The sequence below is a fragment of the Geotrypetes seraphini genome, chromosome 7, assembly GCF_902459505.1.
Source record: "Geotrypetes seraphini chromosome 7, aGeoSer1.1, whole genome shotgun sequence".
Taxonomy (NCBI): Eukaryota; Metazoa; Chordata; class Amphibia; order Gymnophiona; family Dermophiidae; genus Geotrypetes; species Geotrypetes seraphini.
In genome coordinates this window covers 14,152,255-14,178,835 of record NC_047090.1, presented here as the reverse complement: position 1 = coordinate 14,178,835, position 26,581 = coordinate 14,152,255, and the positions used below count along the sequence as shown (strand labels likewise).

The 26,581-nt window shown below is 43.9% G+C and overlaps 1 protein-coding gene across 13 annotated transcripts in view; it reads right to left on the bottom strand.

Moving 5' to 3' along the window:
• The window catches only part of CNOT2 (CCR4-NOT transcription complex subunit 2), a 170,296-nt gene that overhangs the window by 78,980 nt on the left and 64,735 nt on the right, over positions 1–26,581 (bottom strand). For all 13 annotated transcript variants that reach the window (XM_033951311.1, XM_033951318.1, XM_033951310.1 and 10 more), the window contains 5 exons: positions 26,337–26,459; positions 14,333–14,405; positions 11,534–11,681; positions 563–745; positions 4–83 (listed from right to left, as the gene is read on the bottom strand). In XM_033951311.1, the coding sequence (XP_033807202.1) occupies positions 4–83; positions 563–745; positions 11,534–11,681; positions 14,333–14,405; positions 26,337–26,459 (607 nt within the window). The remainder of the gene's footprint in view (positions 1–3; positions 84–562; positions 746–11,533; positions 11,682–14,332; positions 14,406–26,336; positions 26,460–26,581) is intronic.

The window sequence follows — 26,581 nt, the reverse complement described above, 5'->3', positions numbered from 1 at the left end:
TACCTGTCCCATTGAAAATGTTACTCGATAAGGAGTTGTTCATTCCAAACGCCTGATTCCTGTTCATTCCAAATCCAGACATACTATGTATATGAAAAACAAGAACTTGCATTAAAAAAAGAAAAGCAAAAAGTCTATTAACTCTTTTTGATGCTTTGTTAAATTTAAAGTCTAACTCAGTCCAGTTGATTTTATTTATTAATGTCATATGATCTGACAATTTCGAGGCTCAGTGAGTCAAGGCTGTAGTTTTCTTAAGTGCATTTGCAGGAAAACTCTGGAAACCATACTGCTCAAGTATTTCATCTACTAGAAAAGGACTACAAGCTTAATGACAGAAATGTCACCTAAGCAATAATGCAGCACTGATAGCCAATAGACAAAGCAGTAAGCCTCACAAAATTCCATTCTTAAGAGTCATCACAATTCTGTAGCCAAATTATACAAATTACTTTAATATTACCCGTGATCAACACATATAACGGCTCACAAATCTTATATTTTAATACAGTAATAAGTTGCATGCTACAAAACTGTCATGTAATAATCATTGTCATCTCACCTGTTCACAGTAAAAGGTTGTCGGGAGGGTTGCTGCTTTGGCATACATATTATGCTAGGTGAGCTTCGGTTAGGGCTACCTAACCCCGAACTGCTCATATTATTTGTCCTGTTGGGAATTCCAATGCTCTGTCCAACTTGGGAATGGTTCATCATATTCCTGGGATTCATAGGCAAAATACCCCTGAGGAAACAGGCATACAAAAGATTAATTCTGTACGTCTTCATTTGTACACAGAAACAGGACAATACTATCATCTTCCTTTAAACCTATCTACAACTTCATGCTATAAAGCAACACTCTAATAAAGCTTTAATAAATGCTCTCTGCTACAATGATTGTGAATATATCGTACTGAGAACCCATGAGGATGGTCTGTATTGTAACACAATTTATACTCAAAATATGGGTAGATCCTAGCCTAAACCCTGAAAAGAGTAAAACAGCCTCCACTGAATAAATAACTCAGATAAGGTCAACTATCAGAAAAAATGCAATGAAAACATGGGAGGCAATTAAGAAGAAATTACAACGTAGAAGAAAAACACTGCTGCCTAGCTCAGGTTTATCAAAGTACCTAGATCACCCGCATCACTTCTGGAACAATATTCTCTAGACAGGGAGTCCACAAGGAATTTTTCAGTCATAATACCAAATGTTTTGTTTGATGAAAACCAAACACCATCTTTCGAAGAAAGAACATCAACTGAACTGTCACGCATGATGGTGGAGGTATCATGGTATGGGAGCGGCTTTGCTACATCACACCTGGACTCAAGTTGCCATCATTGATAGAAATTTGAATTCTGCTTTATATTAAAAAATTCTACAGGAGAATGTCAATCAATCTGCAAGCAAACTAAATCTTAGTAAAAAGGGGCTCGGACAACAAGACAACCCTAAACGTTCAAATAAATCTCCTATGGAATGGTCAACAAAGATGAGAGATTTCATATTTGCATCGGTTACATCCTGACCAAAGTACTATTGAAATGTTGTGGTGAGACCCAAATTGAGCTGTTTATAAAAGAAAGCTTTCAAAAGTCACACAATTAAAACAGTTCTAAATGGAAGAATGGACCAGAATTCCTCAGTGTAATGGGTTGAAGATGCTGCTACTTAAGGAGAGGTCATAAGCTATTGCATGAGAGTTCATATATTTCTAAACTAAACTAAACTAAACTAAACTAAACCTTAGGTTTGTATACCGCATCATCTCCGCAAGCGCAGAGCTCGGCACGGTTTACAGAGGTTAGGAGGAAAAGGAAACTACAAAGATGGATATGGGAGAGGGAATAAGAAGATAGGGAGGGAACAGGGTACTAGAGAACGAGGGGTGATTATATTTCCACACAAGATAGCTACTGTTTAATCTTATTGTTGAACAATCAAAGAGCTAGATTCACTAAGCCCACTGATCAAGTCCTGACCACTTAGCGACCCGGACCCGATTCACTAACCTGCCTCAATATCTGATTCCAATCCGCGCATGCAAATGAGGGGGAATGGCATGCAAATATAAAAAAGAGAAACACCGACTAAGCTGGCCGATCCCAAAACAAGCGACTGCTGAGGTCCAGTTGCACACGGCCCTGCCAACTCTCCTGCTCCATTGCCGCCCTGAAATCCCTGCCAACTTCCAGCCCTGCTCTCTGCTCCGCTCTCTGCTGCAATTGGTTTGAGGCTTGTCAGCTCGCACGAGCTGTGTAGGGGAAAGTGAACAATTTGCTCCCGCGCTCTCTGCCACAACTCTTGCTAGCCGCCCCGACTTTTCTCTGCCCCAATTCTCCACCCTTCCCTGCAGCGCGAGCCTGTGGTTTTAGCCCGCAGGTTAAAACACGGGCTCACACGTAAAAAAGTAAAATTAAAAATTAAAAAAACAAGGACATCAAACGCATGCGCAGACCATCTACAGGCAAAGTAGATGGTCTGTGCATGCGTCAGGATCGCTGGAAAGTGATCCGTGTAGTCAGTGGGGGGGGGCGATCCTCCGATCGCCCCATTTGAATAATAATAATAATAATAACAACTTTATTCTTGTATACCGCATTACCATGGAAGTTCTATGCGGTTAACAGATGAAGAGACTGTACATTACAGCGAAGTTACACATTTTTTTTTTTTGGCATAGCTACATTTACATTTTCGACGACGCTACACTTGCGGTGAAGTTATTCTTCAGGTCGGTTACTATTGCAGAGAAAGCACAGTTACTTACCGTAACAGGTGTTATCCAGGGACAGCAGGCATATATTCTCACATGTGGGTGACGTCATCTACGGAGCCCCAGCGCGGACAGCTTTTCAAGCAAACTTGCTAGAAGTTTCAAGTTTGCACACTGCACCACGCATGTGCTAGCCTTCTTGCCCACTAGAGGGCGCATCCCCACCTCGTGGTCCTCAGTTCCATATCATAGCAAAGAAAGCCATCCCCGGGGAGGTGGGCGGGTTGTGAGAATATATGCCTGCTGTCCCTGGATAACACCTGTTACGGTAAGTAACTGTGCTTTATCCCAGGACAAGCAGGCATGATATTCTCACATGTGGGTGACCTCCAAGCCAACCAAAAAAGGGCAGGTGGGAGGATGGCAAATTATGAAAACAGATTACGTAACACCGACTGGCCAAACCGGCCATCGCTTCTGGACAAAGTGTCCAGACAGTAGTGAGAGATGAACGTATGAACCGAAGACCAAGTGGCAGCTTTACAAATGTCCTCCATAGGCGTAGATCGGAGGAAAGCCACAGAAGCTGCCATCGCCCGGACCTTATGACCCGTAACACGACCCGCAAGCGGGAGACCAGCCTGAGCGTAGCAAAAAGAAATACAAGCAGCTAACCAGTTGGACAAGGTGCGCTTTGAAACCGGGTGTCCCAAACGATTAGGATCAAAGGACAAAAATAATTGAGTAACCTTCCGATGAGACTTGGTACGTTGGAGATAAAATGCCAACGCCCTCTTACAGTCAAGGGTATGAAGCGCCGCCTCACCAGGATGAGAATGGGGCTTCGGAAAAAACACCGGAAGGACAATAGACTGATTGAGGTGGAAATCAGACACAACTTTAGGTAAAAATTTGGGATGGGTGCGGAGAACCACCTTATCATGATGAAACACCGTGAAAGGAGGATCCGCCACCAAAGACTGTAGTTCACTAATTCGACGAGCAGACGTGAGTGCAATCAAAAAGACTACTTTCCAAGTAAGAAACTTAAGGTGCGACTTGTCGATGGGCTCAAATGGAGGCTTCATAAGCTGAGCCAAGACCACATTAAGATCCCACACCACCGGAGGAGGTTTCAGAGGAGGATGGATATTCACTAGCCCCTTCATGAAACGCGTCACCAGAGGATGAAGAGAGAGAGAACGACCCTCAAGATGCCGATGGAATGCTGCAATGGCACTGAGATGTACCCGAATGGAAGTCGTTTTCAGGCCAGACTCAGACAAATGCAAAAGATATTCCAGAACCGAAGCCACAGGCACCGAATCTGGTTCCAGACTATTCAAAGAACACCAGGATGTAAACCTGGTCCATTTCTGAGTATAGCAAAGCCGAGTCGAGACCTTACGCGAGGCCTCCAAAACGTCCCGCACGGCCCGAGACACCGGAATCGAAGTCAGGGGGAGAGAAACCAAGCAGTCAGATGTAAAGACTGAAGATTGGGATGCAACAGCGAACCCCGACTCTGAGACAGCAGAGAGGGAAACACCGGCAGAAGCAGAGGTTCCCTGGTACTGAGTTGAAGAAGTAGGGAGAACCAGGGCTGCCTGGCCCAACGAGGCGCAATGAGGATCATGGAGGCACCGGTCGATCTGAGATGAACCAGCGTTCTCAAAATCAGAGGAAACGGCGGAAACGCATAAAGGAACCTCCCCTCCCATTCGAGGAGGAAGGCATCCGCCTCGAGACGATCCGGAGAGTAAATCCGAGAGCAATAGAGGGGCAGCTTGCGAGTCTCCGGAGAGGCAAACAGATCCACCTGAGGAGTACCCCAGCGGTCGAAAACCTCGCGAAGAACTCGGGAGTTCAGAGACCATTCGTGCGGCTGGAGGAAACGACTGAGTTTGTCTGCCAGCTGGTTCTGCTCTCCCTGAATGTACACCGCCCGCAGGAACATGTTCTGGGAGATCGCCCAGTCCCAAAGGCGGAGGGCCTCTTGACACAGGGGCCAAGAGCCCGTACCCCCCTGTTTGTTTACATAGTACATCGCTACCTGGTTGTCCGTCCGCACGAGTACCACCTGATCGCGTAGCAGGTGGACAAAAGCTCGCGCAGCTAGAAAAATGGCGCGAAGCTCCAGCACATTGATGTGGCTCCGACGATCCTCGGCAGACCACAGCCCTTGCGTCCTCAGGCCGTCCAGGTGCGCTCCCCACGCATACTCGGAGGAGTCCGTCGTCAAGACCTTGGTGTGAGGAGGAACGAGAAACAGCAAACCCCCTGACAAATTGGAAGAGACGGTCCACCAACGGAGCGATCGACGTAAACAAGGAGTCACTGCTATCCGGGCAGACACCGGATCGCGATCCTGTCGCCACTGTGACGCCAGAGTCCATTGCGCGATTCTCAAGTGCCGGCGAGCGAACGGCGTAACGTGAACCGTCGACGCCATGTGGCCCAGCAAAACCATCATGTGCTGGGCCGACATCTGCGATTGCCCTTGACAATGGCGACTCCACCGAAGCAGAGTCTCCCGTCGAGGCGGGGGGAGAAAAGCGCGGAGGCGAACCGTGTCCAGCACGGCTCCAATGAACTGGAGAGACTGCGCCGGACGCAACTGAGACTTGGGGAAGTTCACCTCGAACCCCAGGTCCTGCAAAAGACTGATAGTCTGTCGGGTCGCTAAGATAACCCCCTCCCTGGACGAGGCCTTGATCAGTCAATCGTCCAGATAGGGAAAGACCTGCAGACCCCGCGAGCGCAGGGCCGCCGCCACCACCACCATACACTTGGTGAATACCCGAGGGGAAGATGACAGCCCGAAGGGAAGAACCCGATACTGCAGGTGCAAATCCCCGACCTGAAAACGCAAGAACTTGCGGCAAGCGGGATGCACCGGAACATGGGTGTAAGCTTCCTTCAAGTCCAGGGAGCACATCCAATCTCCTTCGTCCAAAAGTGGATAGAGAACCGGGAGCGATAACATACGGAACTTCTCCCGGACCAGGAACTTGTTGAGCTTCCGGAGGTCCAAAATGGGGCGCAAGTCCCCGGTCTTTTTTGGGACCAAAAAGTAACGGGAGTAAAACCCCTGGCCCATCTGATCGCGAGGTACCACCTCGACCGCCCTGAGACTCAACAAGGCCCTGGCTTCCTCCAGGAGAAGGGCCAGCTGGTTCCGATTGGGAGGACACGCCCCGGGGGGCAAGTCCGGAGGCGGACAGGAGAAGTTTAGCGAATAGCCGTCTGAGATTATCCGGAGCACCCATGCGTCCGACGTGATCGCCGACCAGGCCCCGGCAAAGGCCGTCAGCCGACCCCCGATGGGGAGGGGGTGGTGCGATATTGCGGTGAGGGCCCGCCCCCAACCGTCCATCCCGTCAAAAGGACGGTGCGGCCTTGGCGGCCCCCTGCGCGGCAGGTTTAGAGGGGCCAGCCCTACTCTGCTGGGGCTGTCTCCGAGGGGGCGGTCTGGAGAAGGCCGGTGTGGACTTCTGAGGGTACCTCCTCGGGGGCTGCCGGAAGGGACGCTGGGCAGGAGCCTTAGGCTTCGGCCGCACCAGAGAGGCCAGGGAGCGTTCCTGTTTAGACAGTCGCTCCGTCGCCGCATCCAAAGAGTCATCAAATAATTCCACCCCAACACAAGGCAAGTTTGCCAGGCGTTCCTGCAAATTTGACTCCATCTCGAGGGTCCGAAGCCACGCCAGCCGGCGCATGGCCACTGCACAGGCGGACACCCTCGAGGCGAGTTCAAACGCATCATAAACTGCGTGGAATAAATACAGGCGCAACTGGGTCAGATTCGAACTAAAGGTGGCGAACCGGTCCCTATGCGACTCCGGCATCACCTCACGAAAAGAGGGGAGGTCCTTCACCATCGTACGGAGGAAGGAAGAGTACGAAAATGCATAGTTCAGGACCCTTGCAGCCATCAGAGAGTTCGCATAGAGACGACGGCCAAATTTGTCAAGGGTCCGGCCCTCCCTACTCGGTGGGACCGTCGCCGAGACCCTGGAGGGCTGCGATTTCTTGACCGCCGATTCCACCAGGAGCGAAGTATGGGAAAGTTGGCCCTTCTCAAACCCTTTGATGGGGAGGGTGCGATACTTAGACTCCATTTTGGAGGGGACCACCGCGACCGTCAAGGGAGTCTCAAGATTCCGCAGAAAGGTCTGGCAGAGGACCTTGTTAATCGGAAGGCGCGGGGACTCCCTAGGAGGGGCAGGAAGATCCTGCTCCTCCAAGAACTCTTTGGTGTGAGTGGACCCTTCAGACAAGTCAACACCTAAAGCCGCCGCCATATCCTGCACAAACCTGGTAAAGGATGAGGGTTTAGCAGGAGGAGAGGGAGACCTCGACTTCCCGGCGGAACCGAAGGGAGAGGCCTCGTGAGAGTATCTGGGCTCCCTCCCCGACCCCGACCCCAACGAGGCACAGTCCTGCGACCTCGACGGAGTCGGAGACCGGGTGCGTCGGAAGGAACCCCTCGGGGATCCCCCCGGGGTCCGAGGCACCGAAGCCCGACCCTTCGGCCCCGGCGAGGAAGCCCGAGAGCTCTCCCTGGCCGGAGACCGGAACAAAATGGGGTTATCGACACGCAGGTCCCGCACCTGCAAGGCATCGGCCCCGGCCGGCGACGAGCGACCACGCCGCCGAGGCGAGGTCCGAGACCACTTGGCCTTCCTCGGCTTGCGCCTCGCTCGAGACCTGCCCGAGGGCGATGAACCCCGCGAGGACCCCGAGGACGAAGATGAGATTCTGCGCACTCGGCGTACCTTGTCCTTCGGGCGCACGCTACGCTCAGGCGGATCCCGCGAAGCCGGGTCCGAGGGTACCGCCGAGGTCGAGGCCCTGGGCGCCTCGGGAGCCGAAGCCCCGGTACCCGAGGCCGAGGTCGCCAACTGCGGGGCCACCGAGGCCGAAGCCTCCGGGGCCGAAGCCGCCGAGGCCGAAGCCTGCTGCAGCTGGTCAATGGCCCCGGTGAGCTCCGAGGCGATCAACGCCCGGAGCAATTCTTGGAACACAGGGATTGTCATTCCCTGTGGCAAGACCTGCCGCTGCTCCTCGGAGGGCGACCTCGGTCTCGAGTATTCCCTCGGGGCAGCGGACGCGGGCAACTTGGGTTTAGCAGAGGCGGACCCACCCGCCGACGAGCCCGAGGATGGCTTTCTGGACGATCCTGGAGCTGAGGAGGGAAGCGGAGACTTACCCGAGGCCTTGGAAGAGGCCGGCTGTTTCGAAGGCATCGAGGCCCGAGGCGAAGCCGAGGGTGCCGAAGTCGAGGTCGATGCCGACGTCGAGGCCGAGGTCAAGGCCGGGGCCGAAGCCGAGGCCGAACTCGAGGCCTTCCCCGGAGGGGACTCGACAGAAAAAAGTTCTGCCATGCGGGCTTTGCGGCGTTTAAGTGCCCGCTTCTGGAAAGTGGCACACTGCTCGCAGGACGCCGTCGGGTGTTGGGGCCCCAAACACCGCAAGCAGCACCCGTGCGGGTCAGTAATTGAAAGAAGCCGTTCACAGCGCCCGCACTTTTTAAAGCCCGTTACGGGCCGGGACATGGGCCCAAAAGAGAGCCGGGAACAAGCGAGGTTCCTCGGCCACGGCTACCGGGAGCCCCCGGTAGCAACGGAACGAAAAAGTTTTTTTTTTTTTTTTTTTTTTTAGAAAAGAAGAAAATAAAGAAGAAGAAGACAAAAAAACGCAGCGACCGTGCGAAAATCCCTACACAGCCGCGGCGACAGAAGGCACAATTAGCACAATTTCTCCACAGGGCTTCTGGCTCCGCGGATGAAAATGAACTGAGGACCACGAGGTGGGGATGCGCCCTCTAGTGGGCAAGAAGGCTAGCACATGCGTGGTGCAGTGTGCAAACTTGAAACTTCTAGCAAGTTTGCTTGAAAAGCTGTCCGCGCTGGGGCTCCGTAGATGACGTCACCCACATGTGAGAATATCATGCCTGCTTGTCCTGGGATAAGTTACATTTGTTGTAAGTTGCATATATACAGCGGAGTTCATACAGTAGTGTTACATATAGCGGTGATATATACTGCGGATTGTGAATCAGTCGGCCTGTGTCGGATCAGACACGGAGCAGAGTGAATCGGGCAGGTTAGTAAATCTAGCCTAAAGTATGTTCTCTTTGTCTAAGTAATTTATTCAATGACATTATCTTTCTTATCAGGGTTTAGATTAGGATCTAATCACCTACTGAATACAACTGTTCTTGAATACAGATCATCCTGGAGTTGACAAACTTTTTCTCAGCTCTGTAAATAAGTAGAGAGGCACATCATGATGAAATAATAATTTAAAAAGGTAGGGCCTCTGCACTTAGTTGATTATACTAACTTGCCTGCATACGTCGGTGTACTGGAATTGAACTAATGTCGTGTACTTGAATATCTCAATAAAATCCCCTTCAAGTTAAAACAAACAAAACACAAGAAAAGGATAGCAGAAGGCTGTCAGCCACGTGAAAGCCCCAAGGTTGACAGTGATTTGTTCCTATCTTTCTTTGGCATGAAAAGAAAGATGAAAGCAGATGCACTGAACAGCACAGCTGCACCTCTGGGAACACCAGAACTCATTACAGCTTTTGGTGTAATGCTTTGTCACATCACAAGAACTATCCCCCCCACTCAAAAAAATGTGTGTTATTCCACCTTTTATAAAACAATCTATATTAAGTCTATGAGCCAATCACTATTATCACAAATACAAGACACATAAATATACTTTACAGCAGTGGCTCCCAAACCCATCCTAAGGGAACCCCAGTCAGTCAGGTTTTCTGTATACGTGAAATGAATATTCACGAGATTGATTTGCAAGCACTGATTCAACTGTATGCAAATTTCACTCATGCATATTCAATGGGATTTCAGTGGTAAATAGCCAGAAAACCTGAATGGCTAGGGTCCCCCCAGGACAGGTTCCAGTTAGGCTGTTATGTCCTGTTGGTCCTTTGTTTGTCAATGGAAACTTAAGGTTCTGTATTTACAATTGTATGTTATTTTACCCTTTTTTTCTTTTGGATGTACACCGCCTAGAAGCTTGATTTGGTGGTATAAAATTTTTAATAAACATGGAACCACTGTTTTACTGCAAAATTAGGGGGGGGGGACAATTTTCAAGCTCTGCTGATACTTCTGACATGCACTGCTTCTGCAAATGTTCAGAGAAACTCCTTATGTTTCTCTTTGAAAACTTGGTCCATCCACAATAAACAGCCCACGTGGGGGGATCATTTTATAAAAGAATGCTTACGGAAAAGGAGATTGTAAACCCATTTTACAAATGGCTACCAGCAGCCACTCACACATCAATAGATCACAGTTGATTTTGTTTAGGTGGCTGGGCAGCTCAGACATCACTTGTACTTTTCAGAAAGTCATATTATGCACATACTAATTTCCAGATACACCTCTAGGAACTACTCCTCACAATTCTGCTAAAAGTAAATGCCCTACAGATGATGTACTTTCAGCGGGACAGAGGAAGACCATTATAAAAGAAATCATATAACCTGGCTACATACTAAAACTCAAGCTCATAACTGTCATATTCTGAATATTGCCTTTAAGCAGCCTGCTATATATACATATAATATTGAACTTTGCCCACCACATCATTCCAATTCCATGAACATTCAATCACATGTACTGTAGTTATCAGAGCATCTAAAAGAAGACATTTTAAATTCAATTATGTTTAAATAGCAATATTCTGCAAAATTGTAAAGTATTTACTTAACAGCATGCATTTATTTTTGACGGTAGCTATAGCATGAACCATAGAATTAAGCTGGTTTTAGTAAAGAATGATACCACAGGACACATAACTAGAGAAGCAGAGATATTAATTAGTGCTGCCCAATTCAGGGAAATTTTTCGATTCGATTAGGCCTGACTCAATTTTTCGATTCGATTTTCCTGCCCAATCAGGCATTTTTTTTCAAACGTCCCCAGCAGGTTTATTTTGTAAACTTTCAGCCCACCCCACCACCCTATGCCCTCTCCAACCCCATGCCGCTGTTGTGATGTAAACAAAATAAACAAAAAATACTTTTACTCTCTCTGTTAGGTCCTAGTTCATGCTCACTGTCTAACACCAGCTCTTGCAGGAGACACATTTCAAATCTGACATATTGCAATCGCAAAATAGAAAATAAAATTATTTTTTTCTACCATCCACTGCCATATCCAACATTTCTGTTTCATTCCCTCTGTCTACCTTCTCTCTCTCTCTCTTCCTGCCTGCCTTGTTCTCTGGGTCAAACCTCTCTATTCCCTTCCATGCAGTATCTCTCCTTTCCTCCCATCCATCATCATGTACAACATTTCTTTCTCTCTCCCTGCCCTCCATCCATTGTCCAACATTTCTCCCTCTCTCTTCTCCATGCATGTCTCCCTCCTCTCCATCATATGCAGGATTTCTCCCTCTCACCCCTTTCTACCTCTTTGTTTCACCTCTCCCTTCCTCTTCCACCCCAATTCGTCCTCTCTCCCCACATGTGCAGTATCTTTCCTCCCCTCCCCTCCCCCTGAGCAGCAGCACACCACCGACTCTCCCACCTTGAGATCTGACATACCTCCGAGGCCTCTTAAAGCAGGGGGAAGGTCCCAGTGCTACTGCTGCTGCTTTAGGAGGCTCGGAAATATCAGGTCTCACCTGGGTAGGGGGTCTTGGTTGCTTAATCAGTGAGTTTGATTTTCTCGGACAGTGAATCGATTTGAACTAATTCACCAAAGTGAATCAGCAAATCAGGCAGCACTAATATTAATATGCTTTTATCTTGCCAGTAAATTTACCTGCTTGGAGATGGAGGCGTATGAAGCGACATTGTTGGTACCCCTGTTGTTGGCGTTACGTGGCTCGCTAATTGAGTACCCTGTGATAAGCTGCGATTTAACTGAGGAGTACTGTTGCTCATTCCCCTCATTGGAAGGCCTAGTGCACCTAAAATAAAGGATTAGAGAGAGTTATTTATCAACAAGTTGATGTATACAATAGAAAAGTATATTCAGTACACTGGGAGAGCAGGGAAGGTTATGAGATGATAGGCTCAGGAGTAATCTAAGGAAATACTTTTTTTACAGAAAGGGAAGTAGATGAATGAAATAGGCTCCCAGAAGAGGTGGTGGAGACAGAGACTGTGTCTGAATTCAAGGAAGCGTGGGATAGCAAGTGAGATCTCTTAGGGAGAGCAGGAGATAGTGGATGCTGCATTTGGACAGACTGGATGGGCCATTTGGCCTTTATCTGCAGTCATGTTTTTATTTTTCTAGGAATGGATCAAGGTGCAGTATACGGTTGTCTTTTTTTTGTACCTTCATTCACCACCAGATTCAACAACTTTCAGGATCTCAGTACCACAGGTTGCTGAATTCCACTTTATAACAACACTGTGTGATTCCTGCAGCCCCAGAGCATCAGGCTGCAAAGCATGCTTTGCATCTCATTGTTATTCAAATACCCTAATGCAACTTGTGTTAGGGCTTTAAAATCATGGGTTATTTCACCACCCAGGAGCATTGGGCCGCAAAGTCACAACCCAATGTTCCCAGGCAGGCAGAGCAGGGTCTCCTGAAGCCTTGCCCTTCCCAGCCCCCTCCCAAGATACCAGCACTACCTATCCCCACCCGGTGATCCAGAAGTGATATGGTCACTCCTGTCCAGTCTGGTGGTACCTGCATGTTTTGTACCTCACTGAAACTTAAAAATCACTGCAGGAAATTAAGACATGTTATGACCCTTTAAGTTGCATTATGAGGCTTATAATATGACTTAAAGCCCTAATGTGGCTTGGTAACTTTGCCCCTGAATGTCAGAAGAGCAAGAGATTATCAATTTATTTTAATTCTATGGTTCAAAACATAGTACTTAAAAAGTGAAAAGGTCGCCTACACTGAGCTCCTTGATCTCAATGTGCTCTATAAAAATGAGATGATAAATACAGGAGCTTAATAATATATTAAAAGATACAGTAATGACAGCTATTTCTCCAAGGGGAAATCTTTAATTTACAGCAGTGTTTCTTAACTCGGTCCTGAAGTACTCCCTTTGCCAGTCAGGTCTTCAGGATATTCACAATGAATATGAATGAAATAGTGGAGGGAGTGTATGCAAATCAAGTTTATGCAATGGAGTGTTAGCCCAGGGTCACAAGGAGTAGCACAGGGATTGAACCCACAACCTCAGGGTGCCGAGGCAGAGGTTCTAATCACTAGGCCACTCCTCCACTTCATCTCTTACTTTTACAAATTACTGAAAATCATCTGGATTGTAAGGAAATACATCTGCACAGCTTCACTGTTTAAAATGGCAAAACGATGCCAAAATGGTTTGTGACCTTACGTGGGGTCAGGAAGATATAAATTCCCAAAACATTTCTCAAAAATCATTACACACAATTTTAAGAGGGCCTTCTTTAAAAAAAAAAAAAGGAGAAGGATACAAAAAAATAAATAAAAATAAAAACTATGAGAAAATAAAATAGCAAAATAGTGCTGATGAACTTCCATGAACCTGAGAAATAAAATCTGATGAATATGTATATATCTCAACAGATCAAGTAAATGTATAAAATGTGACATGAAGAGATCGCCAATATCTAAAAAATATATAACAGAAAAATAACACACTCAAACAAAAAATTTTTTATAGAATAATCTGTTTAAAAATATACATTAAAAAATGTTCCCTCCCTTTTATTAAGCTGCGGCAGAGGTTTCCACCATGGCTCAGAGCGCTAAATGCTCTGAAGTTGCTCAGACGCTCATAGAATTCCTATGAGCATTGGAGCATTTAACATTCCGGACCACAGTAGAAACCTCTACAACAGCTTAGTAAAAGAGAGCCTTTGGGCTCCTTTTACAAAGCTGCACTAGGGCCTTAAAGCGCGGAATAGCGCACACTAAATTGCCCCGCGCACCTTTTCAGCAGGCGGTAGATTTTTGGCTAGCGCACGCTAATCCAGTGCGTGCGTTAAAAACGCTAGCACACATTTGTAAAAGGAGCCCTTTATGTAGAAGATGACATTGCAGAGTATCAACTAAAACAAAAAAGCAGTAATTGTGCCCAAACTGGTCATAAAAACACTGTCATGTTAAGAAAACTGATTAAGGCCATGCAAGTGGCCAAATTCTTAAAAGTAATTTTGAGTTCAAATTACCACCTTCCCATGATGCAGACATGACATGTAATACATAGATCTTAAGTTCTTTAAAAGTATATCCAAACTGATTACAAAAAAATTAGAAATTCTAATGAGACAGAATAGGAGAAAAGTGGAAGAAGCAACAAATGTTCAACAAACGACCAAAAAAAAATAGAGTAAGCTGAAGTTTCTTTCTCTGGGAGCTGAAGATGAAAAGTGACAGACTGCTGGAACAAATGGTTAATAGCTAGCGGTTTGCCTACAGCAACAAAGATCTGAAATTTTTGAACTCCAAAGTCATGAAAGCTCCCTGAGCTAATGTAAGTTAACATGTTACATGATACTTCAGTATGAATCCATGCAAACACTTACCTTTGAAAGTTATGTTCGCAGCGAATGCAAATTATAATTTTAAACATGGATAAACATCCATAATGAATTAAGTTCTTACTTTGTTGCCCGTATAAACTTGCCCCGAACTGAGACAGCTGACCTGATGAGGATGGTGATGGAGATGCCAGCATCTAAATACAACAACATTTTTGTTGGTAAAGAGCAACAAATTTTTAGCATCAATCCCTACAGAGTGCTTTGAATTCTACTTTCTTGGCCACTCATTTCATGCAAAACACACGTCATGTTTGGCTCATAAAATTTAAGGGGCCATTAATCAAAAACATTCATCTTGATGCAAGAGTTGCCCAATATCCAGATATTGCCAGGGTAGAAATTTCAGCCCTGCTATTCAGGGGGGCTATGGAGTTAGTACATAAAACCTTCGATTACAACTCCTTTCTTTATATATCTATACAGGTTGTACTACATGCAATGTGTGGCTTCTTGGGATTTTGGTTTAATTTACGTTTATATCATTTTTGGTCAGCTATTATGGACTGGCATTTATGTTATGTGTGCGCAACTGAGGCATTCTGTTAGCGTGATTTTTCTATGTAGCATTTTGTAGTAATTTGGCTTGTTCAGTTGTCTCAATAATGGAGGAGATATTTGTGAGGGGGAGGGAAGGGGAGACGGGGGATTTGTTGATCCTTGTCCTGTATTTGTGATTTATAAAATGACTATTGTACAGACTATTGTTTCTTTTTATATTTTAATAAAATGATTGTGTGGGCATACAACAGGGATATTTTAAGGATTTTATGGATGTTTGGGAGCCATTGGCTAAATACTGTAAAGAAGAATAATTAATTTTATAGTCAAGTAAATATACACATCCTGGGGGGTAAGGGAAGGGAATAGAATTGGAATTGATTCAAGGATTTTATGAATAATTTCATGAAGGTTTTATTATATTTGTTTATTAGCTGGGAGGGTGGGGGAAATTTCATTATGCAGTAGTATTTGTAAGCTTTGTTGCGCTTATTATGTAAGGTGCAAATATGTGAATCATTTATTGCGCATTTGTAGTTTGAAAAATCAATAAAGAATTTTACAATAAAATGATTTCAATATAAAATCATGATTATTCAAGGCTTATGTGGATGGGATCAGACAGAGTTTGTGGGGACGGGGTGGGAATAAAGTTTGCCACTTTCACAAATATAAATATCATAAAATATATTACATTTTGTAATCATCAAAGAGCTTGATATCAAAATATATTCTGAGTGAAATGGTTTGGTGGTAATATGTGGAAATAAAACAAAAACACAACAGAAAAAAAAATACCTTTTTTATTGGACTAACTTAATGTTGTTTATAATTACCTTTCAAAAGTTACCCCTTCTTCCTCAGATCTGGAAGAAAGGGTTACTTTTGAAAGCTAATCATAAACTACATTAATCCCCACCACACTTTTTTTTTTTTTTTTTTTACAAAACCATGAAAGCGTATTTTAGCGCAAGCTAGCGTGCTGAATGCTTTGCGCTGCTTCCAATGCTCATAGAGTTCCTTTTTTTTTTTTTTTTAATTATCTTTATTAACAATTGCAAAGGAACATACAACCATGAGCAGAACAAGCAGAAAATAAAGCAGCCAGAAACAGTACGAAAGATAATGACATCAAAGGGTGTTCAATACAATACCCCCATGGGTGACTGCCCATCACAATTGACATTTTGAGATATCAAATTGATCGCTGCAAGGGAATCCCCAATCAGCTGAGCCGGCAGAGTCCAGCTGGCTCAGCTGATCGAGGAGAAAATATTCCTGCCATGATCAGCTGAGTGGCTACATTTCAGGTGTCTGTCATGGTCCTGGGGAGACTCCTAGGACCACTTAAGCTCACCCAAGGCCACTTATGTGATCCTAGGCATCTCCCTGCACCCGCGACAAATGTCTACAGTGTAGGCAGCCTGCCTCTGAGGGTTGTTGTTTTTTTTAATATAAAAGTGCATCTCAATTGGCTGCCAGAAAGTGATAGAACACTTATCGCTGCCTACAAATTGAGACACCTGCTTATAGAATCAGCCTCTAAATGTGTTCCACTGCACCAAGTACTCCTTTAATTATATTCACAAATGAAAGGAGAAAAAACTCCAAATGCTATGCCCCAAGAAAGAGGTGCTCATGAGCAGCTGGAATAAATAAGATTTACAAATTTAAACAAGCTTAAGAATCCAAATGGTCTGCTAGGGTAAGGACGTGGCTTATAACGTGATTCAATGTTGCAGAATGCATCGTTATGAACAGTCTGAATGCTTGTGTATACCCTTCTCCCTCCGTATTCGCAGGGGATGCCGGTGGACCATAGGCACGAATATGGAAAAACCGCAAATAATTTTTTTATATGTTATTCGCTGTTTTTAGAAAACATAGTCAATTTTATTATTGAAACCGCGAATAACTTGGAGCAGGCAAGCAGCAATTTCAGGGCTGGAGCAGGCAAGCAGTGATTCCCAGCGATTCAAAGAGAATTTAGGACTAATAGCAGACAAGCAGGCAAGCAGAGATTCCCAGCAATTTTCTCCATGCATGCTGGGAAAAAGCCTTTCTCTCTATGGATGCTGGGAAGCAGCGCTTTTCTCAGTGCACACTGGGAAGCAGCGATTTTGTGGGATAAAGCATGGAAGCAGCGATTTTCAGAGTGAATGGTAAGCGATAAGCTTTTTTATCGGTACAGTAAACGAAAAAAGAACTTTAATAATGATGTAATTTTGGGGGGCGGAATCAGCAGCCAAAAAATCGTGAATAAGCGAATCCGCAGATATGGAAACCGCAGATACGGAGGGCGAAGTGTATCACTCCTGTGTTGAGTTCACTGTGCAATTCTGTATTATTCGGCACATCTGTAAAGGTTGTCATGCTATATTTTCCTTATAAAAGTTGTTTGTGGTTTTTTAATAACCCCAAAATTGGAGGTTCAGATGTGGCTAGCAAAGTGAAAACTCTAAACTGAGCAATATTTTTGCTATTGCATTTGAAAGATTATTAATTGCTGCTAGGACCAAAAGGCCAAAACAAGAAATGTTTTGTGTAGTACCAAGGTGGTAAGTGCAGAAGCCATATTAAGAATTTACATACCTATATTGAGCAAGCAACGAAAACCCGGTTATAGGAAGTCGGGATTTATATTTGTAAATCTAAAATATGGGCATATGGCAAGGGGGCACGGTTTGGGTAGGATCAAGAAATGCACGTGTATTCCCCATATCAAGATTGGCAGCTGCTTCTGCGTATGCAAAGGTTCAATTGCTCATTTTAGGCAGCACAGGACAGGTCACTAGAGGTCACCCCCCTTAATCCCCCAGTGTCCCTCTCTTCCAAAATCAATTGTGTCAATGAGTGTGAGATCTGTACTTAATTGGGAACATTCAGACATATAAGTTTCCAAAATAGCACACGTACACCTCCATGTGTCAGCATTTACATATCTAGGTTCTGAAATATCAAACATACACATTTAAGTTCATACTGCCGAGTCGCCTCCACTGATCTTTTTGATATCGACAATTGTAAAATAGTTGTTCCCTCTGCACATAACATAAGAACTGCCATCTCCAGATCAGACCTTCGGTCCATCAAGTCCGGCGATCCGCACACATGGAGGCCCAGCCAGGTGTACACCTGGCGTAATTTTAGTCAGCCACATCCCTCTATGCCTCTAGTAAGGAGATGTGCATCTAGTTTGCTTTTAAATCCTAGAACTTATGTGTATATATCTGCATCTACATTAGCAGCAGATCCTTTTTGAAAATACTACCAGATTTAAAATGTCTCAACCTGGAAGACTAAACTCCGATTTCTTTATTTAAAAAAGGGCTTTTAAACCTGTATCTGAAGAACTGAAAATCGGCACAACATTAGTTTTGGACAATATTTACTCTGTACTCTGCTTCCCATGACAAATCTATATATCAGATATTATGCTAGTTCTGTTCAGCAAACCACGTTGTTACATCTGCAGATTAACAGGGTCTCTTTCCATATTCTACCTGCTCAGTATTCAACAGCTTTGCTCTGTCCAGAATCTGGGCCACTATTGTGTCTATTGTACAACTAGTATCTGGCCATATGGATGCAAACCACATGTCCAATAAGTTTGTTTTTTTGCCAGGTGGTAGAAGAGCACCTCAACGAATACAAGCACATTCTCTGGAACAAAAGGAACAGATGCATTCTGACAGCTGGCTATAGAAGAGGTAGACAAAAGACCAAACGTAAAAAAAAAAGAATAAACTAGAACTAATGGGTGAATGGATACCAGAGTTCTGAAGTACACCCACACCAGCTCCGAAAGGCAAAACGTTCACTGGTTTACCAACTCTTACTGAGGGTCTCTAAGACATTCTGAAAGTGACTATGATAAAAAAAAAAGCTTTTGAAGCCTTAAAAGAAATTAGGTACAACGAGAATAGGAAGATAAAATGATTATCTAAGGCTATATACTAAGGGACCTACTTAATAAACTGCATTACCTATTAGCACAGCAGTTAATGCACGCTAACAATTAGTGCATAACCAGCATCCTGCCTCCAACAGTGACTAATCCAAAGTCACAATTACTTGGTGATCCCAAAAAAAGTAAAATAGATAAGCAGTGGATTTTCTTAAGACCGCTTAATAGCAGCTTTTTTTTTTTTTTTTTTTTACTTCTTTTAGGAAACTGTCCACATTTTTTTAAAACCCTGCTATGCTAGCCACTTCTACCACAATCTCTGGATAATTAAGATACTACTTTTCTTATGTAGATGTGCCATACCAAAGGCACCTCTGTCCTGCAGCTGTCCTGAAGAAGCACTGCACCTTGGCATGCCCACTTGAGGCCATGAGGCTGAAGATGGGCTGCCCCTGCCAATCCAGGAGCTAGAAGGCTGTCTGCCCCAGCTCCCATTCCCACTGAAGAAGTCCATCTGGACACTGTCTTTGCAGGCTATGTCAGCTGCCAGCACTAGGAGTTTTGTCTCTGACCGATAACAAAAGGACCGCTGTTTCTAGGGCCACTGCTCGCCTCCCTACTTGTTGATACAGGCTAAGGTAGTCCTACCAGGCCAGGCTACACTCAGCACTAAGGAGGAGAGGCAACTGACAATTGAAGTCCTGGGAGACAGGAACCCAACCTGACAAAGACAGCTACCAGGAAAAGATAGATACTGGGTCAGAGTCACAACCAAGGATCTCAAAAGCTGGAAGTAATCCCAGGTCTATAAAACTTCCATGTACTCCTGGGTCTTTCACCAGCTTTTCCAAGTACTCTACAAAGAGCAGATTACCCTTGAAGGGAAGTTGACTCAGACACAACCAAAGCAACCTTTTGGCCTCCACAACCAAGGCCATAAAACAGAAGCTTATTTGCACTAGATTACAGAGGACATCCGTTCAGAGCAGTGAAAAGCAGAAATGGAAGCATTTATCTCTATCAACAGCACAGAAAGCTGAGGTACTGAAGAAGATTGACGAAGGTGTGTCTGTACTGAAGAATATGGTGTAGGAATAACTGCCATATATGACTTAAAGAAACAGAGAGATAAGTTGTTGAAGTTTTTTACAGTGAGAATTGGTTGCCTGTGGAAGCTCGAGTATTGTTCAAGTTGGGCGGTTTTTGTTACAAGGTTTTATATGGTGCAGCCCCCACTTATCTGGCTAATAGTTTTTCCATAGCTGCGCACAAATGCAGTAGAAAAACTCATGGTCTATTCAATTTCCCTTCTGTAAAAGGCTGTAAAAGCAAGAAATTCCTAAATCACTCTTTAGCATCTCATGAAAAAGAATTTCGATCATTGTTGCTCACAGCTGTTTCTTACAGACATTTTAGAAAACAGCTAAAAACCTCTCTCTTCTCCAAATACCTGACTAGCTGACTCCTTCAAATAGACGATTATGTTTAATGTTTATAATCTTTTGTAAACAACATAGAACTTTTTGGTAACACGGTCTATAAGTATAATGTTATGTTATGTTATGTTATGTAGAGTGATTACCAGAAATCTGTGTTTGAAGTGCTTGAAGTCTCTAATGTTTGCCTTATTTTGAAATAAAGTTTGGTGGCAATTTTGTGGCTTATGGTTTGTCTTTTTCTGACTTAACATTATCATTCCGAAAACTGAAAAATTCCAAAACCCAAAATATGTCTGGTCCCAAGTACTACCGATAAAGGATCGCGTACCTGCATTTAGAAGGAAGCTAAAAATAATTGACAGGAAAGAAAAATTCACTCAAACACACACACAATGAAGAAAAAAAAAACATGAAGGCTAAGAATACAAACTTTCTAGCCATTCTATTCTCCCAAGGCAACAACTGGATTGAAATAGAGGAGAGGGGGAAGGATAAAAATGGGAAGGAGATTAACACCCCCCTTAAGAGTTCCTATGAGCGTCGGGAGCAGCACAGAGCATTCAACAAGCCGGCCTGCGCTAAAAACTGATTTCACGGCTTTGTAAAAGTGGGGGTAAGTGCCTTTTCAAAGAAGAATGTCTTTAATAAAGTCTTAAATTAAATCTGGGAAAGTTGGCTTCCAAACTATGGTAGGAGGGAAGTTGTTCCATGTTTGGGGGGAGGCATTGAAAAAACCCCCACAGAGCTTCTAGCTGATTGTTTGCTAAAGCTTATCAGTGAGCACTTGAGCAGCTTCTCTTCCCCTCACTTATTCCTACTTTTATTCTTTCTAAAGCGCTGAAAGGCGTACGCAGCGCTGTATATTTTAACATACAATAGACAGTCCCTGCTCAGAAGAGCTTACAATCTTACTTCCCCATCTCTTCTTTTCTACAGCGCCACTAGACATGCAGCTCTATACATCAAACACTGAAGAGACAGTCCCTGCTCAAAAGAGCTTACAATCTAGTCAAGATAGACAAATTGGACAAGATGATGAATCTATATATACAGTATTTGTATCTCTAGTACCCTCCCTCCTATTAAAAAAAAATATATATATATACAGTGGTACCTCGGTTTACGAGTGCACCGGTTTGCGAGTGTTTTGCAAGACGAGCAAAACATTTGCAAAATCGGCACCTCGGAAACCGAGCGCGCTTCGATTTGCGAGCGCCCCACCACGAACCGGCACCCTCCCCCACGCGATCCGCACCCCCCCCACACCGCCATCGGGCACCCCCCCCCCCCGCCGCGACCTGAGATCCCCCCAACCCACCCGAACCCTCTTCTTACTTTGCTATAGCCTCCGTAGCGGCACCGGCACCAGCATGTCCTGTGCGTGGTGCCGGTGCCTGAAGAACTGCTTCCTGTGCTGGGCCTTGAGCATGTGCACATGCTCAAGGCCTGAGAGTTCACGTCGAACGTGAACTCTCAAGGCCCAGCACAGGAAGATCTTCAGGAACCTATCAAAGCGAGTTTCCATTATTTCCTATGGGGAAACTCGCTTTGATAAACGAGCATTTTGGATTACGAGCTTGCTCCTGGAACGGATTATGCTCGTAATCCAAGGTACCACTGTATATATATATAGCGAGAATTAGAAAAGGTACAGAGAAGGACGACAAAAATGATAAAAGGGATGGGATAATTTCCCTATGAGGAAAGGTTAAAGCAGCTAGAGCACGCCAGTTTAAAGATGAGATGGCGTGTAAATTTAACTCTGGAATTCATTGCCAGAGAATGTGATGAAATCAGTTATCTTAGCAGGATTTTAAAAAGGTTTGGATTACTTTCAAAAGAAAAGTCCATAAGCCATTATTAAAATGGACTTGGGGAAATCCACTGCTTATTCCTAGGCTAAGCAGCATAAAATCTGTTTTACTCTTTCGGATCTTGCCAGGTACTTGCAACCTAGGTTGTCCACTGTTGGAAACAGAATACTGAGATTGACAGATCTTCGGTCTGTCTAAGTATGGCAACTCTTATGCTCTTATTAAGGGTTTATTATTGTTGTCCCCATATTATTCGCTACTTGGGAGAATAGTATAGAAAATTGAATAAATTATACTGTGAAAAGTTTCAGCTTCTAATAAACTGAGCTGGTATTGTGACATCATAATGCTTCATTCCACCAATAAGAGCCAACCTCATCAGTGATGTCACCATGGCTTGATTGTTCTATGCTTGGCTCACTTTCACTACATTATGATTTCTAGAGTGGTGCAGTATACAAATTTCCCCCATCCCCATTAATTTTATCGCCATCTCTGTCCCCACCCCATTCTTGTAATCTGAATCTTAACCGCACAAGCCTCAAACAGTTATGATTTTAAAGTGTTTGAGGCATGTGCAGATGAGGACAGAGTTTTCAGGAATGGGGCAGGGACAGGAAAAGAACTCACAGGGACAGGATGGAAAAATTAGTTCCCGCAGGGACGGGGAAAAATTTGTCCCCATGTCATTTCTCTAGTAAGCACCTCTTACGTGTGCCATTGATAATTAGGTGCTTAAGTGCACTGAAGGCCAAAGTCTATAAACAGCGCACTGAAGGCCAGTCTACAAACAGCGCCGACCTCGGTAGGTGTCTAGAAAAGCAACACCCACTGCATGTCAATCAAATTAGGTGCCATTTGTAGAATCACGCCTAGCAGTGCCTGAATCAACTTAGGCACTGATATAATAAGCCAGGTTTTTCTTCGCGGCCTGGATGAGCAGAAACCAGGAGCAGGATAAGGACCATCCATCTGCCTACGGAGATAGAGAATATTAGAGTACCAGCGAGCAGACCATCGCATATATGCCAGAGCTCAACTTTGTGCTCTCTATCTCCGCCTGCTGGCAGGTGGACTTAACTCACTCGTCTGGATTCATCTGCTGCTACTGACAAGGAATATACCGTTGCCTAACTCAATCCACGCCCAAACTCCACGTGTAGGTGCCTCGGTGTAGACCAGTGTTTCTCAACTTGGTCCTGGAGTACCCCCTTGCCAGTCAGGTTTTCTGGATATCTACAACAAATATGCTTGAAAGAAATTTGCATATAATGGAGGCAGTGCATGCAAATCAAGTTTATGAATATTCATTGTGGATATCCTGAAAACTTGACTGGCAAGGGGGTACTCCAAAACCGAGTTGAGAAACACTGGTGTAAACTCCTACTGCAAGGTGGTAGGTGCCTACTGAGATAGGCACTTTCAAGCTAATTATATTTTAATTGTTTCTGAATCAGTTTTTAATGGCACTTTCAATCAACAGCGCCAATTAAGCCAATTCAAAAATTTAAGTTAAGCACTGCCGATTTAGGCGCCTAACTCCAGGCATCATTTATAGAATCAGGGGCTAAGGTTCTATTCTATAAGGCAGTTGCAGTTAGGTGCTTTGGCACTTAGGCAAGAGGGTCGTAGACGTGACAGGTGTCGTTGCCTACTTTGCAAGGCAAATCGTGACAATTTACAATAATAATAAAAGAAAAAAAAATGCCATTAAAATCATAGGGCTGTTGTTACATCCATATGTAAGTAAATAAAATCATGCACACTAATAATACAGAGCTACTACAAATTACATGCTTCACTTGGAACGTTTAGGCGTGCCAACTTACACTTGCTGATGCTGAATTACCCTAGTATTCTATAAGAGAATTTTGGGGCCAAAACTCTATATTTATTTATTTAAAAAATTTCTTACCCGCCTAAGTGGCTTACAGAATGCAATCATAAATATGGTAGTACAAATATATAATCAAACAATATAGTTACAACTGTCAGCATAGCTATTGCTAGCATTCTTAGTTGGCATTACTAATGTCAGCGAAGGCCTATGGGAAATTATATCAATCTGACTCTGGATGCAGAATTCTCTGCTTCTGCACAGAATTCACATACATTAATCATTCAGCCAGACTGGATTGTTTTTCAAGAAGATAGGCTGCTTGAATGGGACAAAGAAGCCAGAGACTAATCCCATCTACCATGCCTGCAAGTATCACACCCTCCTTATCAATTAAATTAACCGTTGTTTCAAACAGTTTACAAATTCTAAACAGAAAGATACTGGGACATACAATAGTTTCTATATTCAGAATAAGATTCCAAGCTATAAAAGCCTCCTCTCTGCAACACACAAAAAGCTATCTCTTGAGCTCTAGCTCTCTCTCTTTCTCTGTCTATCCTTCTCTTTGTCTATGGAATACGAAGCATGGACCATCACCCCATCCCCCTTTTTCTCTCTCTCTGCCTTTCCCTGGAACTTCATGCTTCCTTCTGGACTCTATAAGGCAGGGAAACTGCTTTGCTCTCTACTTAATTGTAATGCTTAATTGTTGTAATGCCTATGAATACTACTTTTCTGTAAGACTATTTCTATAATATATTCTTTATGCAATCACCTCTGGCTGTGCCTCTTTGATTCTACTTCCTGGTGAATCTTCAGTGAGGGAACTGAATCTGGGACCTGGCGTTTGTAAGGGCGCCTCTCAAGTGACCCTACCAACCATACATTGGGGGGGCCACTAGCGAACCTGACATTTTGGGGGCTTGTCTCGGTCCTTCCTGATGATTTCATTTGGGTAAGTAGAATTCATTTTTTTTTTTATGTATAGACAGAGTGAGATAGAAATCAAAATACCTTGAAAAACCCTTAGATTGATTGTACTTTGGACTGGATGACACACTGGTGAAAAGTTCCAGTAATATTGTGGGGTTTTAAACTTGGTGAGATTTTATTTATCAATAGACTTTGTATTTTTGATTGATAGACAGAGTAAGATAGAAATCAAAAGACCTTCTGGAACCCTTAAATTGTTTTAGACTGGATGACACACTTGTGAAAAGTTTCAGTAATATTTTGGGTTTTATATTTGGAGTGTTACCTGTGCCAGTTTGCATTGTATGATTTGCTATCATAAACTTGCTAGGGTGTTGCATGTAAGAATATTTGAGCTGCTCTGAAGAAAAGCAGGGTTCAAAGTGAAAACAGTCACTCAATTAAGACACGCCACATCTGTACTAATAACTTTTACTTTTTTACCTTGTGCTTTTAATTCTATTTCTTGTCAGTCTCTGCCCTGGTGAAAGGCCCAGTGCACACTGGACTGGAACTGGCAGCTGACACCTCTGCTCTTCTAACAGACTTCTTATATTTTTTCCTGCTAAACTTCTGCCTGTAAATTTCAGGTAGTAACCAGTGTGGGCATAAGTGTATTATTTATGCCAATGACTCTTGCCTAACACGCTTTACCTCGATTTTCTATCTATTAACTAAAGTCTCCCTCCTTCATAAGTGGGAGCATTTCAATCTCAAAGGCTACACACATACAGGGACATTTAGAAGGCCATATAAATATATGAGCAAGGCCCACGAACCAAGGCAGACTTCTGCAGCCTCAAATATGAACCCTTTTGATTTTCAAGAACTCACAGATATTGTACACAAATATTTTGACAAGAAAGGGGGTCCATATGAGGGTAATTTTCCAGAACACACATGGCACGATATTCAGAAACAAATGGTTTCTCATTCTCAGGAGTTTAGAAAGAAAACAAATAAAAGAAAATGCCTAAGTTATTAGCCTAAGACAAGAAAACACTAACTTGAACACTCAGTGCCATCAGCTGTCCAAAGACTTAGATGAGGCACAAATTAATATATCCATGCTAAGAACCCAAATTGTTCAAGCTACAAATTCCTTTTTAGCTGTAAATGAACAATTAGAAGAGGCCAAGGCAGAATTAAAGTATTTAAATGACAACAACATTCTCCAACAGTGTCACTATGGATTCATTATTTATTCAGTGAAAAGCTTCTATCAAAAAAGTTGTCAAGTATCTTCTTGAATTTCTGCATATCCGAAAGTAATCTTAGGGATCTCTTCAGAATTGTCGCTGATGGGTCCTTTTACTAAGGCACGCTAGCTGTTTTAGTGCACGCTAAACGCAAGCGCGTCCATAAAACCACTAGTGCGCCTTAGTAAAAGGACCCCTAAGTGCATGACATTTGGCACCTATTTATTTATTTAATTCATTTTCTATCCCGTTCTCCCGAAAGAGTTACAGACAGTGGCGCTAATTTCTAAAATTGCCCCAATTATGTTTTCATTTCATTTATCAAATGTTGGACCAAATATACAAATGTTTGTCTGCTGGGGAACGCAACAGGAAATCTCCAGTGAATTGACTTACATCTTTTTCTGATCGATGTGGAAACATTGAAGACTGGCTATAGTACATGTTTTCATCGTGGTAGTCACTTTCAACCCCTTCTACAAACTTCTTTCTTGAAGCACCAAACATGCTGTTTGTCACCTAAATGAAAAGAAACACAATTAGTTTTCCTCTGCAGCGATGGTACAGTATATTTTTCTTTTCATGCAAATTGGGATTAAAAAAATATATAAGGAGGGGACTCCCTTATTAAAATTCCTTTT